General features: G+C 37.6%; 1 protein-coding gene across 5 annotated transcripts in view; it reads left to right on the forward strand.

Moving 5' to 3' along the window:
* The first annotated feature begins 8,742 nt into the window (after positions 1-8,742).
* The window catches only part of LOC135475943 (F-actin-uncapping protein LRRC16A-like), a 65,518-nt gene continuing 55,378 nt past the window's right edge, over positions 8,743-18,882 (forward strand). For all 5 annotated transcript variants that reach the window (XM_064755913.1, XM_064755909.1, XM_064755914.1 and 2 more), the window contains exons 1-2: positions 8,743-8,915; positions 10,951-11,048. In XM_064755913.1, the coding sequence (XP_064611983.1) occupies positions 8,879-8,915; positions 10,951-11,048 (135 nt within the window). In that variant the 5' untranslated portion in view covers positions 8,743-8,878. The remainder of the gene's footprint in view (positions 8,916-10,950; positions 11,049-18,882) is intronic.

The raw sequence follows: 18,882 nt of genomic DNA on the forward strand, positions 1-18,882 counted from the left end.
TACCACCAACACATACGGAGATGAAATCCTGAGAACACGTTCGGTAGAATATAACCCTTATACCACCAAGACATACGGAGATGAAATCCTGAGAACACGTTCAGTGGAATATAACGCTTATACCACCAACACATACGGAGATGAAATCCTGAGAACACGTTCGGTGGAATATAACCCTTATACCACCAAGACATACGGAGATGAAATCCTGAGAACACGTTCGGTGGAATATAACCCTTATACCACCAAGACATACGGAGATGAAATCCTGAGAACACGTTCGGTGGAATATAACCCTTATACCACCAACACATATAAATATACAACCATAACACGTAATTCCTTACCGCCATCACATAAACGGGAATATACTTTTGTGAGAACACGATATAGGATATAAATATTACAATCAACACGTGGGGATATACTCATGAGAACCTTGCTTACCGCCATCACATATACGGGAATATACTTTTGTGAGAACACGATATAGGATATGAATATTACCATCAACACGTGGGGATATACTCATGAGAACCTTGCTTACCGCCATCACATATACGGGAATATACTTTTGTGAGAACACGATATAGGATATGAATATTACCATCAACACGTGGGGATATACTCATGACAACCTTGCTTACCACCATCACATATATGGGAATATACTTTTGTGAGAACACGATATAGGATATGAATATTACCATCAACACGTGGGGATATACTCATGACAACCTTGCTTACCGCCATCACATATATGGGAATATACTTTTGTGAGAACACGATATAGGATATAAATATTACAATCAACACGTGGGGATATACTCATGAGAACCTTGCTTACCACCATCACATATACGGGAATATACTTTTGTGAGAACATGATATAGGATATGAATATTACCATCAACACATGGGGATATACTCATGAGAACCTTGCTTACCGCCAATACATATACGGGAATATACTTTTGTGAGAACACAATATAGGATATGAATATTACCATCAACACGTGGGGATATACTCATGAGAACCTTGCTTACCGCCATCACATATACGGGAATATGCTTTTGTGAGAACACGATATAGGATATGAATATTACAATCAACACGTGGGGATATACTCATGAGAACCTTGCTTACCGCCATCACATATATGGGAATATACTTTTGTGAGAACACGATATAGGATATGAATATTACAATCAACACGTGGGGATATACTCATGAGAACCTTGCTTACCGCCATCACATATACGGGAATATACTTTTGTGAGAACACGATATAGGATATAAATATTACAATCAACATGTGGGGATATACTCATGAGAACCTTGCTTACCACCATCACATATACGGGAATATACTTTTGTGAGAACACGATATAGGATATGAATATTACCATCAACACGTGGGGATATACTCATGAGAACCTTGCTTACCGCCATCACATATATGAGAATATACTTTTGTGAGAACACGATATAGGATATGAATATTACCATCAACATGTGGGGATATACTCATGAGAACCTTGCTTACCGCCATCACATATACGAGAATATACTATTGTGAGAACACGATATAGGATATAAATATTACAATCAACACATGGGGATATACTCATGAGAACCTTGCTTACCGCCATCACATATACGGGAATATACTTTTGTGAGAACACGATATAGGATATGAATATTACCATCAACACGTGGGGATATACTCATGAGAACCTTGCTTACCGCCATCACATATACGGGAATATACTTTTGTGAGAACACGATATAGGATATGAATATTACAATCAACATGTGGGGATATACTCATGAGAACCTTGCTTACCGCCATCACATATACGGGAATATGCTTTTGTGAAAACACGATATAGGATATAAATATTACAATCAACACATGGGGATATACTCATGAGAACCTTGCTTACCGCCATCACATATATGGGAATATACTTTTGTGAGAACACGATATAGGATATGAATATTACCATCAACACGTGGGGATATACTCATGAGAACCTTGCTTACCGCCATCACATATACGGGAATATACTTTTGTGAGAACACAATATAGGATATGAATATTACAATCAACACGTGGGGATATACTCATGAAAACCTTGCTTACCACCATCACATATACGGGAATATACTTTTGTGAGAACACGATATAGGATATGAATATTACCATCAACACATGGGGATATACTCATGAGAACCTTGCTTACCACCATCACATATACGGGAATATGCTTTTGTGAGAACACAATATAGGATATGAATATTACAATCAACACGTGGGGATATACTCATGAGAACCTTGCTTACCACCATCACATATACGGGAATATACTTTTGTGAGAACACGATATAGGATATGAATATTACCATCAACACGTGGGGATATACTCATGAGAACCTTGCTTACCGCCAATACATATACGGGAATATACTTTTGTGAGAACACGATATAGGATATAAATATTACCGCCATTATGCACATACATGCATGCAGGGAAATGATCATGAGAACATGGACTTTCTGGAATAACAAGGCTAGCTTACCGTCAGCACACATATACGGAAAAATTTTCATGAGAACACGTCCTTGAACAAAAACCTATCCTATACCACCAACATATATACGGCGATATAATCGACAGAAGAATGGACATTCATATAATCTAACCTCATTCACCGTCAACATACATACGTGAAAATCATCATGCATGAGATTGACGTTTCTAGATAATTTTTCTGTACTCATATATAAGACATCAGCGATGTGTACTTCTTAGACAAAATAGTACTCACATGAAGTATTTCAAATTCACTTAAAGAATTTATTGCAGTGTTTAAGTTTAAACTAGGTAAACTGTATTGTTTAATACAAGGTTTAATAAAAATGGTTTGACGCCCATCTGAATTTTATCTGCAGTTCAGTTTATTAGTGCACAGCAAGTGTTGGACTTTCCCAAGTTTATGTGTTACATTATTGTATAAATGTGTTGAAATAAGAGAACAAAATTGGGACAAAAATACGGCCTTGTGTTACGCCTGCTAGAAACAACACGTTTTTGACATTGTGTTTTTAATAAATGGCGGTATGACAATGCTTATGGTATACTATAATAATAAATTATAATATAATTATAAAATTATAAAATTACACTTCCAGCATAAACAATATCAATTAATTTGTCACCAAGCCTTGAAAATACTCAGGATAAATGTATAGTCTTATTTTTGTACAAAACAACTGTCGTATACATAGGCCTACATAAACGGTATTAAATAAATTAGAATTTCTTCAAAATATGCACTTTAGAGGCAACTAAATGTCACGATGTCATTACTTTGGTGCTGAAATGTCATTTTCCCAATATATATACAGACCTCTCAACTCTCACGCATTCGGCGTGAGACTCACGCATTCGGCTTCAATCTCACGCTCTCACGCAGCTACTTTAAAATCTCACGCATTCTGAAGGTTTAGGGTAAAAAATAAAAAAAACACTGGTAATTGTTGCTTTGCTTATGATATTTAACTGACCAAAGTACGGGTCGTGTCTTCAGTCATCCGAGGGAATTTCGCATGTTTATTTTTAACCTCCCCAGAGTTGTCGTTCCTGCTTCACCTACTGATTGAAAAGGAACGATAACTCTGGATAGAGATTGCGACGACAGTTCAGATACACGCAATATCTGGCACCACGTGATCTGTCAAAATGTCGGACACGCGGCACAGTTCAGATTCCGATTCCACCTTGGACGACATTCTACCCGTAAAACGGACCAAATATACAGGAGCCGCCACTTACAAAAGCAAATTCAATAGAGAATGGATCAAGAAATATCCATTCATCAGCGCTGTGGAAGGTGACAGTTCTAAGTTTTACTGCAATATTTGTACTCGAAATTTGTCCTGTTCCCATCAAGGGGAAACTGATGTAAAACGTCACATCAGCAGTGATACCCATCAGCAATTTGTGAAGACGAAGAGCAAACAACCTACAATTTCCAGTATGTTTGCTGGCCAGTCATCTGACCTGAATACCAAGGTGATTTTTAATTCTAATCTTTTGAAGCTTTATTTTTTCGTTGTTTTTCAATACCTCTGTTATCGATAGGCCATTATCATATTATATATTAACTTGAGCAATCTCATCGAAGGTATTATCTACCCTTGAAGTACCAGTGCTGTATATTATTATCGTTAGATATCAGTATGAACGTACATTTAGGGGCCTACCGATAAATTACGTTGACTGCCGAGTGTTGAGAAGGACATTAGTAGGTTTATCTATTATTTGTTTGTTTTTGCGATGTATCTCCCTTATTAAAACCATTATGTAATGATTCTCACACTCACCTACTACCCTCGAAAACAAAACAACGCTTTTCATTAAGACCATTCCGTGCCCGAGCGGTTACCGTGCAACGCACAATGATCGCTGAAGGCGCACACCAATGAGGTTGTGAATTCATATTCAGTTCCCGTTGACTTTGTCTCCAGCTTTACGTGCGAATTAAGGTTTGCCAGCAACCTGCAGGAGGCCGCGGGTTCCTGCCGGGCACCGCCTGGTTTCCTGCCACATTAACGCTGTCATATGAGTGGAATAATCTGGAGCACGGCGTAAAACTCCAATCAATCAAACAATCATTAAAACCATGGACATGCTATTATTGTTTTCATATAAGCGCTGTGCTTATTCAAATATCAATGTATTTTTATATTACAGGTGATTCGTGCAGAAGTTAAGATGGCAACGCTGTTGGCCAATCAAAACATTCCCTTGGCATTCTCAAATCATTTAAGTCCGCTTTTCTCAGATATGTTCCCCGATTCTCAAATTGCGAAGAAGTATGCATCGGCAGCAACAAAATCAGCGTGTATGATAAACGGTTCCATCGCACCTTATTTTCTGAGGGAACTTGTTGGTGTCATGAAGAACAACCCTTATTCGCTACTTACGGATGGCTCCAATGATGTAGGTTTAGACAAAATGAATCCCGTAACAGTGCGGATTTTTGATGTGAGCTGCGGCAGAGTGGAAAGCCGATTTTTGGACATGTGTGCCACTAAAGGAAGAGATTCAGCGACCGCTCAAGCGATATTCAATAAAATCGACCAGGTTCTAAACTCAAATGGAATCCCGTGGATCAACTGTGTTGGCTTTGGTGTCGACAACACCAGTGTTAATCTTGGGGTTAGGAATTCTATATTTACAAGGGTAGAACAACAAAACGCTGATTGTTATTTCATGGGGTGCCCATGTCATCTTGTGCACAATGTGGCTTGTAGGGCATCTAGTTCATTTACTGACTTTTCTGGTTTTGACGTTGAGGATATGTGCATTGATGTCTTTTATTATTTTGACAAAAGTACGAAAAGAAAGTCAATGCTTGTTGAGTTTGCAGACTTCTGTGATGTCAAGTATCGTCAAGTGATAAAACATGTTAATACACGTTGGCTAAGTCTGGAAATAGCTGTGAAGAGAATTCTTCAAATGTACCCCGCCCTGAAGAGCTACTTCCTCTCAAACAGTGAGAGTATACCTCGTTTCAAACGATTGAAAGATCTGTTCAATGATCCAATGACAGAAATCTATTTACTGTTCTACAACGCTGTCCTGCCAACGTTCACAGCCGTGAATAGGTTCCTTCAAAGAGAAGACCCTTGTATTTACGCAATCTACCACCAGCTCCGCAGATTTCTGATGAAGTTGATGGGGAAGTTCATCACCATTCAGCATATGAAAGCTGCCGGGATTGATCTGATGAGTGTCAACTATGACAATGAATCAACTGAAGGATGATCAGCTCTTCATTGGTTTTGTGACAAAACAGAAAGTTCAGAAGTTGTTGAATGATGGTGACGTATCACCAAGGGAAGTTACTGAGTTCTATTCGGCAGTTCGTCAATTCTACATGAAAGCTACAAAAGAATGTCTTGCAAAACTTCCACTAAATGACGACCTGCTTCTGCACGCCCAGTTCGTTGATTTCTTCAGGAAAGATGAGAGTGGATTTGATGATATTGAATTCTTCGTTAAAAAATTTCCACACCATCTCCCCTCAACAACGAATGAGATCGAGAAGCTCCAAGAAGAGTTTGTGGAATATCAAATGCTGGAAAAAAGTCACATTCCAGGACAAATCTGGGACGGCGCCCGCGTCAAACCTACTGAAGATGATAATGACCAGGAACTGGACGAGACTTCGTCTTATTTCCGGATGGATGTCATTTGGGGTCATCTTTCCTCTCTTAAAGTCGTAGACGGCAGCTCTAGGTTTGGAAGGTTGAGTAAAGTGGCTAAATTGATACTTATCCTACCACATTCCAACGCTAGCGAGGAGAGGGTATTTTCAATGGTGAGAAAGAACAAAACCGCTTTTCGAGGATCGCTGGGAGTAGAGGGCACGCTGTCCTCTTTGATGACCATCAAACTAGCGAACTGTCACCAATTTGAACCACCAAGTGAAGTCTTAACCAGCGCCAAGAAGGCCACTCGTGAATACAACTTGTTACACAATAAAAAATAATCTTTTCAAATAATAAAAGAGCACTCACGAGTCACATTCTTGTAACCACTGGCAGTGTAATTGTTTTACCACTAGACCTACCTCCGATCGATGATTCATCGGGCGTCGCCACCTGATTATAACTCTGTGTGCCACGTCACCTTATAAGGTTATAAACAGTCACAATGCCGTCTAGCTAGTGTAAATTGTTGCAGACTACTGGCTAATTAAAAAGTGACTAATCTGATTATATTTTCATAAATATTTTATGAAGCCACTCCACGGTATTTAGATCACGTCATGCAATGTACATTATCTTCGGTTTGTTGTGTGTTTGGATTGTTTTCACAATTTGAATAATTTCAGGGAAATACAGTTTCCAATCTGACAAATGGTGTTGGTTATTAGTAATGATTTTCCCCACAAAATCTGTATAGATTTGCATCAAAGCGCCTAAAACGAGATCCAAAACGAAGTAGAATACGGAAAGTTTCCTAACAATTCCACATTGGAATAGGGCCTACAGTAAGCTCACTCTTGGACTTCCAGTTTATTGTCTTAAGGAGAGAATAATATCAAAAGCAGTCCATATTTGCTGATAAATATGATGGTTATTCTTATGTAAAAATAGAAGATATTGTAAAAACCGTAAGTTAACATTGTCTAATGATTTGCAGTTTTATTCTCCGGAAATGAGCTAGAATGCATCTCCGGCAATCTAGAACCCCAGAGCTTCCAGGGGCCGCTGTCTAATGATTTGCAGTTTTATTCTCCGGAAATGAGCTAGAATGCATCTCCGGCAATCTAGAACCCCAGAGCTTCCAGGGGCCGCTGTCTAATGATTTGCAGTTTTATTCTCCGGAAATGAGCTAGAATGCATCTCCGGCAATCTAGAACCCCAGAGCTTCCAGGGGCCGCTGTCTAATGATTTGCAGTTTTATTCTCCGGAAATGAGCTAGAATGCATCTCCGGCAATCTAGAACCCCAGAGTTTCCAGGGGCCTAGGCGGCCCCTGGACCCTCGCCTAATTGGCTGGGATAGTAACCCAATCTCACTCCTTGGGAACATTTTAGGTTGAGAGGTCTGTATATATATAAGATATCATCCGATCTTCCAAACGACCTCAATTAAACATCCTTTCTCAACATCAACAAGACCACACAAGATTGGGACCATGGGCGATCCTTTAATGCATATGATTTTTACAATATTATATCTGTAGCACCCTTATGTTACGGGATATTATTGTATTATCTTTCTTTCTTTTTTCTTTTTCGTTTTAACCCTATACTAAATAGGCCCATTTTATTCACATTGTCACTTCATTTTACCGCACATATGCACGGTCGGTAGGCCCTATATACTGAAAACTTGACGATGCAACTCATGACAATATATATAGGACACATTCCAAACAAAGGAATGGTATTTGCAAAATGACAACCCATTACAGACTAAAAGGTCTACAACTGTTTTCGATTTTCCGTTTCAAGTTGACGTTATACGAAGCATATCACGCCACCTATTACTTAAGAGAACAACACATTAAAACTGCATATTAAATATATTAGTACTCAGAGTTTTCACTTTGGAGATCTTAATGATTATTTTGTAATTATAATACTTTATCACAAATTCATTCCTGGGGAACTCTTTTTGACTCGCCGAACCATCTTCGTTTTATAGGCTAATACATAAAACATTTTGATTTATCTACTTACAACATGTATGGCTTATCTCCCCTGGACCGTGGAAGCCTGATACCGTCGGCCTACCTCTCGTTGGCTAGCTCTTCATTCTTGTACAAAAGAGAGCTGAAATTAAACTTATTTTTCGCTTTTTAACTGATTACCTCATGAAAAACTGCACACAGAAGTTTTTAATAATACTGCAACCCTTTCCTTTCCGGTATTTTGCTTTTTAACGACAATCCCATCTTTTCATGTTTTGTTTTGTTGTTGTTGTGGTTTTTGGGGTGTTTTTTGGCCCCTTTTTGAGGTTAGATTTATCTCATTTCCATGAATTAAATGTGATATACGTGTAGCCAAAGCATACCTCACAGGGGCTGCAAATCAACAAACATGTACTGGGATCTTGATTCAACAAGTGCCCAGGTTACTGTCGGAATGTCCCATCAAGTCGAGGGAGGGGAGGTCGTATGACGTCATCACGTAGATCAACATGGCGGTGAAGGGAAGAAGAGTTGAGCTAGACACTCCCACGACATTTCCTTGTTTGTAAATACACAGCCGATGCGGATAAACAGGGCTGTTACTGCTGGGTTTGGAACATCACTTCATTGAAAAGGTTTAACCACATCAACACTGCGTAATCATGGCTGCCGTGAGCAATATACCTCGTGAAATACAAGGTAGGCGGGCATTCGTTAGTTTCAACTTTCAGTTTGATAACTGGGTCGTTCATGGAAGCGTGTACTGTTACTGGGCGAAGATCAGTGATGCTGTGAAATCCATCCATGCAACGAGCTGATGATGTTTTCCCTGGTGTTTATATAAACAACATTTGATAATATTTATATACACATGGACTTGTATAATGATAACATCACTTAATCCACAAACTTGTAAGCTGTGAGCCTGATGTGTCCTGCACTTTAGCCTGAGGCTGTCTACTCACTGCTTCTACTTTTTTTGTCAGATTAGGAAAGCCAGTAGCATGACTGTGAAGTGCCATTCATCTTAATATTTCACTGAAATACATCCTTTTTTTTTATGTTGATCATTGATAACATATCAACCAAGTTCTTAGTGGTGTCTATACCAGTATTTAGTATGGTTGGAAATGAGTCATTTGCTGAGCAACATTCTGGTTTGTGATTTGTGTATTTTTCACTTCCTTTGGAATTGAGATGATGCTATTGGACCATTACAGTGCATCATCTGTGATGATGAACTCTAATTGAGAGAGTCCCTGCTCCCTTGCTGTCACCAATATGGCATGCAAATCAGTACCTGCTGTGTGGGAAATTTAGTCAGGGACTTGCCAAAGTTGGGTGGTTTACCTTGGGTACATTAGTTTCCTCCACCCATAAAACAGCCATTCTAAAGCTGTGAAATTCTTAGTATGGCATCAAAGAACTATGTATCAATTAAAGTTGCTGTGCTAGAACTATTCATTGCAAACAAAACAGTCTTTCAAGAAATTGTTTCCATTTGAAAAATGCGCCCTTGAATTGTTTATGTTGTCTTGCATTCATTGAAGACACCTTGTCTCCAATATGTATATGTCACATGCAAGAAAGTTTGTCAGATACTTGCCAAAGGTTCAAGTTTTACCCGAGGCACACCAGTTTTATCCCCTAAATATTCCCACAAAGTTTTTGAGTATGGCATTAATGATTAAAGAACAATCACTGAAACACAGAAAAAAGAAATCAGATATATTTTTGCAGAATGGAAAGAAATTTATTTGTTTAAGTGAAATGGTTTTGTAAATTATTATACATTAATTATTATGTGTTATTTGGAAAACAATACTGAATAGTTTTTGTGTTGATTCAACAATTAACGATGGGGAGTGGAATTGGCTTACTCTGGCAATACATTGTTCTCCCCACAGCCTATAGTGCCACAGGCTCAGATCCAGCACTTGTTGATTATTTTAGGTCAAGGGGTTTGTCAAGCACCTGTTGTAAAGTTTTGTAAAGATAACTTCATTGGATGCACTGCATCTTCCTTCACCAACAGTCATAGTATAAGTGAAAATTCTTGATTAGCAAGTCAGCAAGTTTCAAACATAAGGCCACACCAATCTTTTTTTATTGGTAGAGGAGGGATTAGAATAAAATTGAATAAATCACCTAATTCATGGGAAATTTGGATTGTCCAAGCAGTTTTTCCAGTTTAAGATGTGATTCGCAAAAAATAGGAAAATCATTTAAACAACAAGATTAGACAAAGTATCAAGGTGGATTTTCAGTTTTATTCTTTTCTGTTTTTGGATTTTTTTTAGTGTCAGTTTGCCTGTGAAACACAAAATAAATTTGGTGTCACTTAACCTTGAAGCCTTGTTACAAAACTTAGTCACCAAAGTCTGTTTTATTGAAAATGGTTTGTATGTGTATTGTAAGTAAAACACATGTGCTTTCATAGAGATTTTCACCAACTAATCACACACTAGATAAACTGGGCAGAAAGGGGAGTAATTGGTGAAACATCAGATGAAGTTACATGCCTGGGATTTTAATCAGGTAAACTTCTATCTAATTCTTCGCCAGCTGTACATGGGCAAATAATTAGTTGTTGAAAACTCCATCCAGTTATAGGTAATTTTTCACCTATAATCATCAGTCAGTAGCACAATCACAAAACAGTGTGTACTGGAAGGAGTTTGATGTTAGATTTAGAATTGTTACTTGAAACTAATGATAATACTTTTGATTGTAGACAGCATGAGGGATGTGCTGGATCGTAGGATTAAGCTGTCAATCAAACGCATGGTTAGACAGGAAGTGCGGGCAGATAAAGTTGAGAACAAAATCCTGGTGAGTTCTTGACCTTGCTGACTTTTTCTGTATGTAATGACTGCACTTATATATATCATTAGTGAACTTTTCTTGTTGCAGATAACCAGTTGTTGCCAGTCCTTGATAAGGGAAATCAGTATCAGTTCAGTATACGTGGATTCATTTCCTTGTGAAAGGTTTTAATTATAATTTCTGGACATACATGATTCAGGTTTAGCGTTTTAATAGCACTCTGAAATAATACAGTTATGTCCTGTTACTAAGATTTCAACAGACCGTTTATCAGTTTTGAGAGGAAAAAACGCTAACATGTGAACGGAAGAAATATTTATGTGTCACAGAGTACATTTTTACATGAATATCAAAGCACCTTTGTTGGTTGTATGCTTATAGTCATTAACATAGGTGTTAAACAATACAACAAATAGCTTAGTGTTTTAAATAGCAATTGCTCGTGTATTCTTTACTTCAATAAAAAAAAAATTTTAAAAATGAAGCCAGCTTTCTTTATTAAAGTGCTAATGTGATTTCCTGAGTGTCAGATGTTTTACTTGTAAGTGTGCCAAAGCATTGATACAAGAAACTGCCATAGGAAATGTGTAAATGTGTTTCATCAATATTTGTCAGTGGTCCAACATAAGGACGTCTTCTTTGTGATTGTTTTGCCCTATTATTATACATGTACATTGAATTGTTTTGTCCGTCAACATACATGTAAACAACTCCACAGGTAAATTTATTTACATTTTAAGAGACTCTGCCAAGGCAAAGAATCAATTTAAGTGTTTTGATTTGTTTAGGCAGGTGTAAATTGAGATCTGTGGTGAAGTGTTAAGAGAACAGCTAGGCTGAGACAAGTGTTTTTATTACAAGTTGAGCTGAGATATGTTTAGGCTGTGCACTAACATCATGGTACGCAGTGTAGACAGTCAATAGTTAAGTTGTCAGGCGTAAAAAGCTGTCTGTGCCTAGGGGGTAGCGTTGTCATATTTCTGAGTTCCATGGCTTCCCCTGTGATCTAGGAAGTAAACCTGATGGAGTTTCTAGTGTAAACGAAAGGTGCAACATGTTGGTTTACCTGTGTGCCAGTGTCATTGTCGGCTGACCTGGGGGTTTGGAATGTCCTGACCTCGTGTGACCTTTGCGGCGCCTCCTGGGCTATAGCGCTGTCAGTGCTCCCAAGCCCCAATCCTATACCCCACGGTGATGTAGTAAGACATGTTCTGATGTTGCAAACTGAAGGGGCATTACTATCATATTAAACACCCAATAATCACTTAATAGTGTAGTCATGAAATTTAAAACATGGTGTAAATTAGTCAGATATTTGAAAAACAAAGTCTGCTTTTGATGTAATATGACCTGTATTGAAATGAATCCCTCTTTTTTGCATGCCTTATTTGATGGAAAATATAAATTGTCATATTATCTTATTAATTATTAACATGTAAGTATTTGAAGTTGTGATGTTCAGCTGCATATTTACTATTCCTTAAAGTAATATTTGCCTGTATAGAGTACCATGACATATTTCTATGAGAGACATGTGAGACGGCCCCTGGGATAACATGTATGGCCTGTTAATATAGATTACCATAATGTACGCCAGTGAGTAGTAATTTTTGATCAATGTAAGATAGACCACTATTACATCAGACTATGGATGTCGCAGTATGGCAGGGAAAATGGAACAGTGCAAAAGAAAATTGTTTCAAATATGACCAAGGTGGCATATTTCCAAGTTTGTGCATCTGCTTAAATGACATACATGTACATCTACAGGTACATTGTACCAGTGGCAGGGAGCCATTTACAGAGTGGGCTTTCCACAACATTCATATCAGACAAATGGCCACAAGCCAGATGTACTCTGTACATGTAAATCATTGTCGGGGATCTCACAGTTCAGTTGTTCATGATCTCATATTTTCTGGTAGTTTTGTCTGCAGCAGGAAGTATTTGTGTCTTTGGCTCAGCACAGATGTAGTTACATGTACAAACCCTGATCAGAACACATGTAAAAGACCTCAGGTCTGGGCTGTGTATTTGTTAAGTCATCAAGTTGTCCACTGTACTGAAAAAATTGACCTCCATCAAATCAGTGCTATTAGCATCTCTTATCTGGCACGCCAGAGACTAAAAAATTTTCTGCACACTTACAGTCACAGAATTATTCTTTGTTCAAAGTTGTGATGTACTTTGGTGTATTAAAACGGACAATGAAGAATTTGCTGTCACAATACAGAAGAGAAGTCTTGAAGGACTAATTACCATGCTTAGTTCATTTTAGTACATTATTGTGAAGAACAGTTGACACTGCTCTATTAGGCTGAAGACATGTTATGTCAAATAAGCCATATTACATATCCTATTGTTGTCATTTGAATTTACATGGAGAACTTTCAAAATGAAGAAAACCTGTGAAAAGGCTGGCAAGATGCCATTGATACCGCTGTCATTACAGCTGCTTACAGTGTCTAAAACTCCACCATTCATGACACATACATTCATGTCACATTAAATGGAGGAGGGTATTTGCTTGTATCAATTAGTAGTCAGATAGTCAAGTACTACACATGTAATTGAAATTGTGAATGTGAAGTTTGTTGGTTTATTGGGTGAAAAGTGGGAGCTGGGATTTTGCAGACCTTGACTTCAATCTGATAGTAATAAGTAACTTGTATTGATTTCTATTGAAAGTGGCTATTTACTGTATATGTTGAAACTTTTCAACAACTAATGCACTTTTTTTTTGTGGAATTTATATAATAATTATGAAGTTGATGCCAAAATTGATTTCTTTGTGTCATTAAAGATGCAGACTGTGCAGATTATTCCTCGACACGCCATAATTCTCTCAGAATGTTTCAAAATATTGGTTGAATAGGTTGAAGAATTACTGCAGGGTACATATTAAAGCTTGAGGCAGGTACATGTGCCCAGAGGTGGCAAAGTGCAGACATTTACACTAGGAACTGTGGGTTTCTAACCATGATAAACAAATAAACCTGAACCGAACTTTAGGATATTTCTGGTACATGATGTAGCTTTCTCTTCCTCGATGTTTTTAATGGTTTGATGCGTAGAAATGAATGCATTGCCTACGGGGCTTTGCTGCATGTCATTACACATCCTATACCATGATCAGTTGATACATTGTATTAATATAAACTAATATTCATGTTTACTGCAATAATATACAAGTCTGCAGGTAAATGGGACTATTTATTCTCCTGTAATTATCTGTGCTGACTCTCTTGATGGGTTGTGTAGTTGTCCTGCTAGACACTTACCTGTGCCTGAACGAGGTATCAGGTAGTTCACAGGTAGAGAAAGTCAGTGTGAAGGACAAGTGAGGCTACAGGTGAGATTGCCGTTTATAGTGTCATCAGTTTGTGATTGGTTCATGTATGTACGGGTTGGTTTTGTTTGAACTTTCCTATCAGTTTTGACATGTACATGGAGACATTCAAGTTCATTTGAGGATGCCGCTCTCTGTCACGGCTCACCTTCACGGCAAAACTTTCTCATAACTGATGATCTGTCAGTTGAGGCTGAAAGACGACCCTTTTATCAGGTTGTAATTGATTCAGTGATGTAAGATTTCATGCATGTACTTGTATGTGTATGTTTCAGCGACACCACTCCATCAATTTGAAAATCCATCATTCATGTTTACCTGAAGCTGCCATTGCATGTCACTGCTTGCTCTAACGGTGAATTTCGCTCATTAATAAACTTTTCTGTCATTTAAGAAGAAAGGAAGATGAAGTAGTCATGACTGGGACATCAGGCATGTTGTATATTATTTATAGGATGCTTTTGTGTACGTCTGATTTTTGGTTTATTCACCTGTAAAACAAATTTTTTAGAAAATCAGGCAAAAATATACAGTTTGTCTTGAGGATTTACAATAACTTGGACAGAACCATTGATCTCCCAGTTTTATCACAATTGGTAAAATTATAAATTTTTGTCTTTAACTCAAAATCTACTTGTACATGTGGTACAGATAAAAGTACACTTAATTTATGACATTTTAAGCTTGTCATTAAAGAACATCATTGTAGAAAGTGAGAACACTCAGTATCACAGTAATTAATTGGCATATTTTGCCTGATTCTGAGAACCATATTGCGTTTCTGGTAAAGTGGTATGATACCCTAGTGAAAAGATGTGATATTTTCTGACATTCATTACCCATATAAAATTCACTTTACCGTGCAAGCTTTTTAGTCATTTACCATGTTACAGTAGTTTGTGAATACAGGTAAACACAGCATGTGCTCAACTCTGTTGCAACATGAAAGTGATGAACTGTTGTCATCTGATCACACTTTGTACTGGCTGAAAATGACGGCTGATGAAACAATATAGTACAGCATTTTGATTGTGTATTTCAGTACGTAGAACTTGTGCTTTTAACGCACATATGGAGATGATGTTATATGATTTGTGACCCACCGCTGCATGTACTTGAGCATTTCCATAATTAGCTGAACATTTACTGACTTACACTAATGATTTTATAATGATTGTTATAAGTTACATCACCTACCACGGATGCCAGTTTACTACTTGCACTACATAATCCCCATACGATCTTGTAAGCTATTACACACCATATTCTTCATATTACTTGTATATGTTGGATAAATTGCTATGGTTATCCAAGAGCCTGCCAGCCTTGATTTATTTTTACATATTTAATTGGTGTTTTACGCTGCATGTATGTATTGACAATTTAAATCTGGTTGCATTATCAAAATTGCCAGTATGTGCCATCTGATTATCTTGCTTTATTGAGTGTTCCCTGTATATAATCTGTACAAGCCATACAAAATGGCATGCAGCCATGATGGGTCTATCAGTTATTCACAGAATAATAATCCAACTGTCTAAAGGAGCAGTGTACATGCCCATTCACCTGCACATGACATGTACACGTATGTATGTCTGTATGCTTAATTTAGTCTTTACCTAGAGTCAACATGGAAATCTTCTCCTATTACACATACATGTACGCACCTTCCTGTATGATGGGAGAAACTTGTCCTGTTGCCATGGTTGTCAGGGTAGTGACTCATGCTTTTACATGATATAGGATTCATTGACCAGTGGTCAGGGACTTTCATGGCTGAGGTGGTTAGCATGCCAGCACGGTGCAATGACCCAAGAGTTCAAGTCCGGTTCATGCTGGCTTCCAGCATACTGTGCATGGTTTTGGGTTCCCCCAACCTCTGCCCGGTTTTCTTCCACCATAATGCTGGCCTACATCGTATAAGTGAAATATTTTTGAGTATGGCATAAAACACCAATCAAATAAATAAATAAATACTGGCATGTCTTCTCTTAAACTCTGCAAATGAAAACTGCTGGCTTTGACCCTACATTGAATCATGAGTATCTATAGAAAAAAATTACTTCATATTGATGAAAGCTGCAGAAAAACTAGGTGTACATTGTGTACATTTGCACGTGGCTCTGTGGGAAGGATTGAAACACTTCAAGCCCGTGCATAAGTCTCTACATACATGTACTGGCGGTGGAAACACTCTGCTCTTGAATTGAATATAGAGTACATTAATACAAGCTCACTGTGGTGTTGTTCAGTGTGGAATACTTGAATAGTGTTGTTCAGTATGGATTACTTGAATAGTGTTGTTCAGTATGGATTACTTGAATAGTGTTGTTCAGTATGGATTACTTGAACAGTGTTCTTTTGTATGGAATACTTGAATGGTGTTGTTCAGTATGGATTACTTGAATAGTGTTGTTCAGTATGGATTACTTGAATAGTGTTGTTCAGTATGGATTACTTGAACAGTGTTCTTTTGTATGGAATCTGGAATAGTGTTTTTCAGTGTGGAATATTTGAATGGTGTTGTTCAGTATGGAATACTTGAATAGTGTTGTTCAGTATGGAATACTTGAATAGTGTTGTTCAGTATGGAATACTTGAATGGTGTTGTTCAGTATGGAATACTTGAATAGTGTTGTTCAGTATGGATTACTTGAATAGTGTTGTTCAGTATGGATTACTTGAACAGTGTTCTTTTGTATGGAATCTGGAATAGTGTTTTTCAGTGTGGAATATTTGAATGGTGTTGTTCAGTATGGAATCTGGAATAGTGTTGTTCAGTATGGATTACTTGAACAATGCTCTTTTGTATGGAATCTGGAATAGTGTTGTTCAGTGTGGAATACTTGAATAATGTTGTTCAGTGTAGAATATTTGAATAGTGTTATTCAGTGTGGAATACTTTAATAGTGTTGTTAAGTATGGAATACTGGAATAGTGTTGTTAAGTATGGAATATGGGAATAGTGTTGTCCAGTGTGGAATACTTGAATAGTGTTGTTCAGTCTAATTTGCTGTGAAGTAAGCGTGATACCTCAGTTAATAAATGAGGAAACCTACTTGTACACAGTAAAGTCATTATTTCTCACAGTTTGTTATTCAGTAATCAGTTTGCGTAGCTTTTGTCAATTTATGATTGAATTTGGTACATTCACAAATCGGAGAGATTTACTGTAGGTAACTTTATCTCCATGGATCGATTGGATCAAATATATGAAAATATATCTTCATCCTGGCTTGTGACAGACCACATTCATGAATATTCAACAGTTGGAATCTGACCAATCAGACATTGTGAGAGTGATGGATTGGATTGTAACGCTTCACCTGGTTTGTCTTTATGACTGTGTCACTGAGTGTGGATTATTCACTACATAGTTCATGTACAACAACTATGGGCGAGGCTGTCCCTGTAGCAAGTCCGACTTTTAGTTCGAGATTCATCAACATGCGCATGTATTTAATTACACCCACTAATGCCTTTTGATAACACAGATTACATGCCATGACATCTTCTTACCATAGCTACAAGTCTATAGAGCTACATCAGTGTCAAGACATCTGTCTTAAACCAAGGTGAAATGATAAAGATTGAGATAGTCTGAATTGCTTTCCTAAGTTGTGCAAAAATTACAGTTTATTTAACATAATGTTGAATGTTTTCAATATGGAAAGGAAAATTTTCTGTCCTTTTCACTTTTGCCTGGTTTGGCGTCACACAAGAACACATGGCATCACCTGTCGTTGACATATAGGCAAAAAGGACACCGTATTTTCAAATGTTATTGGCATCATTAAAGCATGATTGTCATTGGCGACATATCTGCTTATCTGACATATCAACTCCACCTCATATAAGGGATGTTATTACGCCACACCAGATAAGTTCCACACAAACTGCCAAGGTTTTTGGTATTCCGGACACTTCAGTTATAGGGGTTAAATAGTTATCTTTGTTCCATAGCATTTCCATCACATTAGCATTTCCGTCACATCATGGTAATATTTCTACCCTGTTTCAGCTGGGAAAACTTGAATAATGGGATTATTTAAAACTGCTGATCTTTTTCTGTGCCAACATGTACGTGTAAATTTCCAACATTCTGGCCTCAAACATTGACTTGTGTCAGTACAATACATGTAGGCGCTACTAAGCGTTCAGGTATTCAGCTGTGTTAATACACAGTAGCCTTATGTATGTGTACAGTGTATTTACTGGCCACAACCGAGATGTGGAGCATGTCTTTATCTTGTTGACCAGCATGTAACTTGTAGCAACACTTACATGTAGCATTTCACAGAAATGTGAATGGCCTGGTACGTGCAGATTTCTCTGTTAAACACGATGAAACAGTTTGTCAAGAAAGAATAGAAGTGTTTAAGTCAGTGTATAAAGGGGAGTTATTACTTTACAAATGTGAGAAGCATGTATGTTTTGCATAGTACCTGTTTTCATATAGTCAGAAATATAGCAGATTTGTTTATTTATTTT

This window comes from Liolophura sinensis, chromosome 9 (assembly GCF_032854445.1).
Source record: "Liolophura sinensis isolate JHLJ2023 chromosome 9, CUHK_Ljap_v2, whole genome shotgun sequence".
NCBI lineage: Eukaryota > Metazoa > Mollusca > Polyplacophora > Chitonida > Chitonidae > Liolophura > Liolophura sinensis.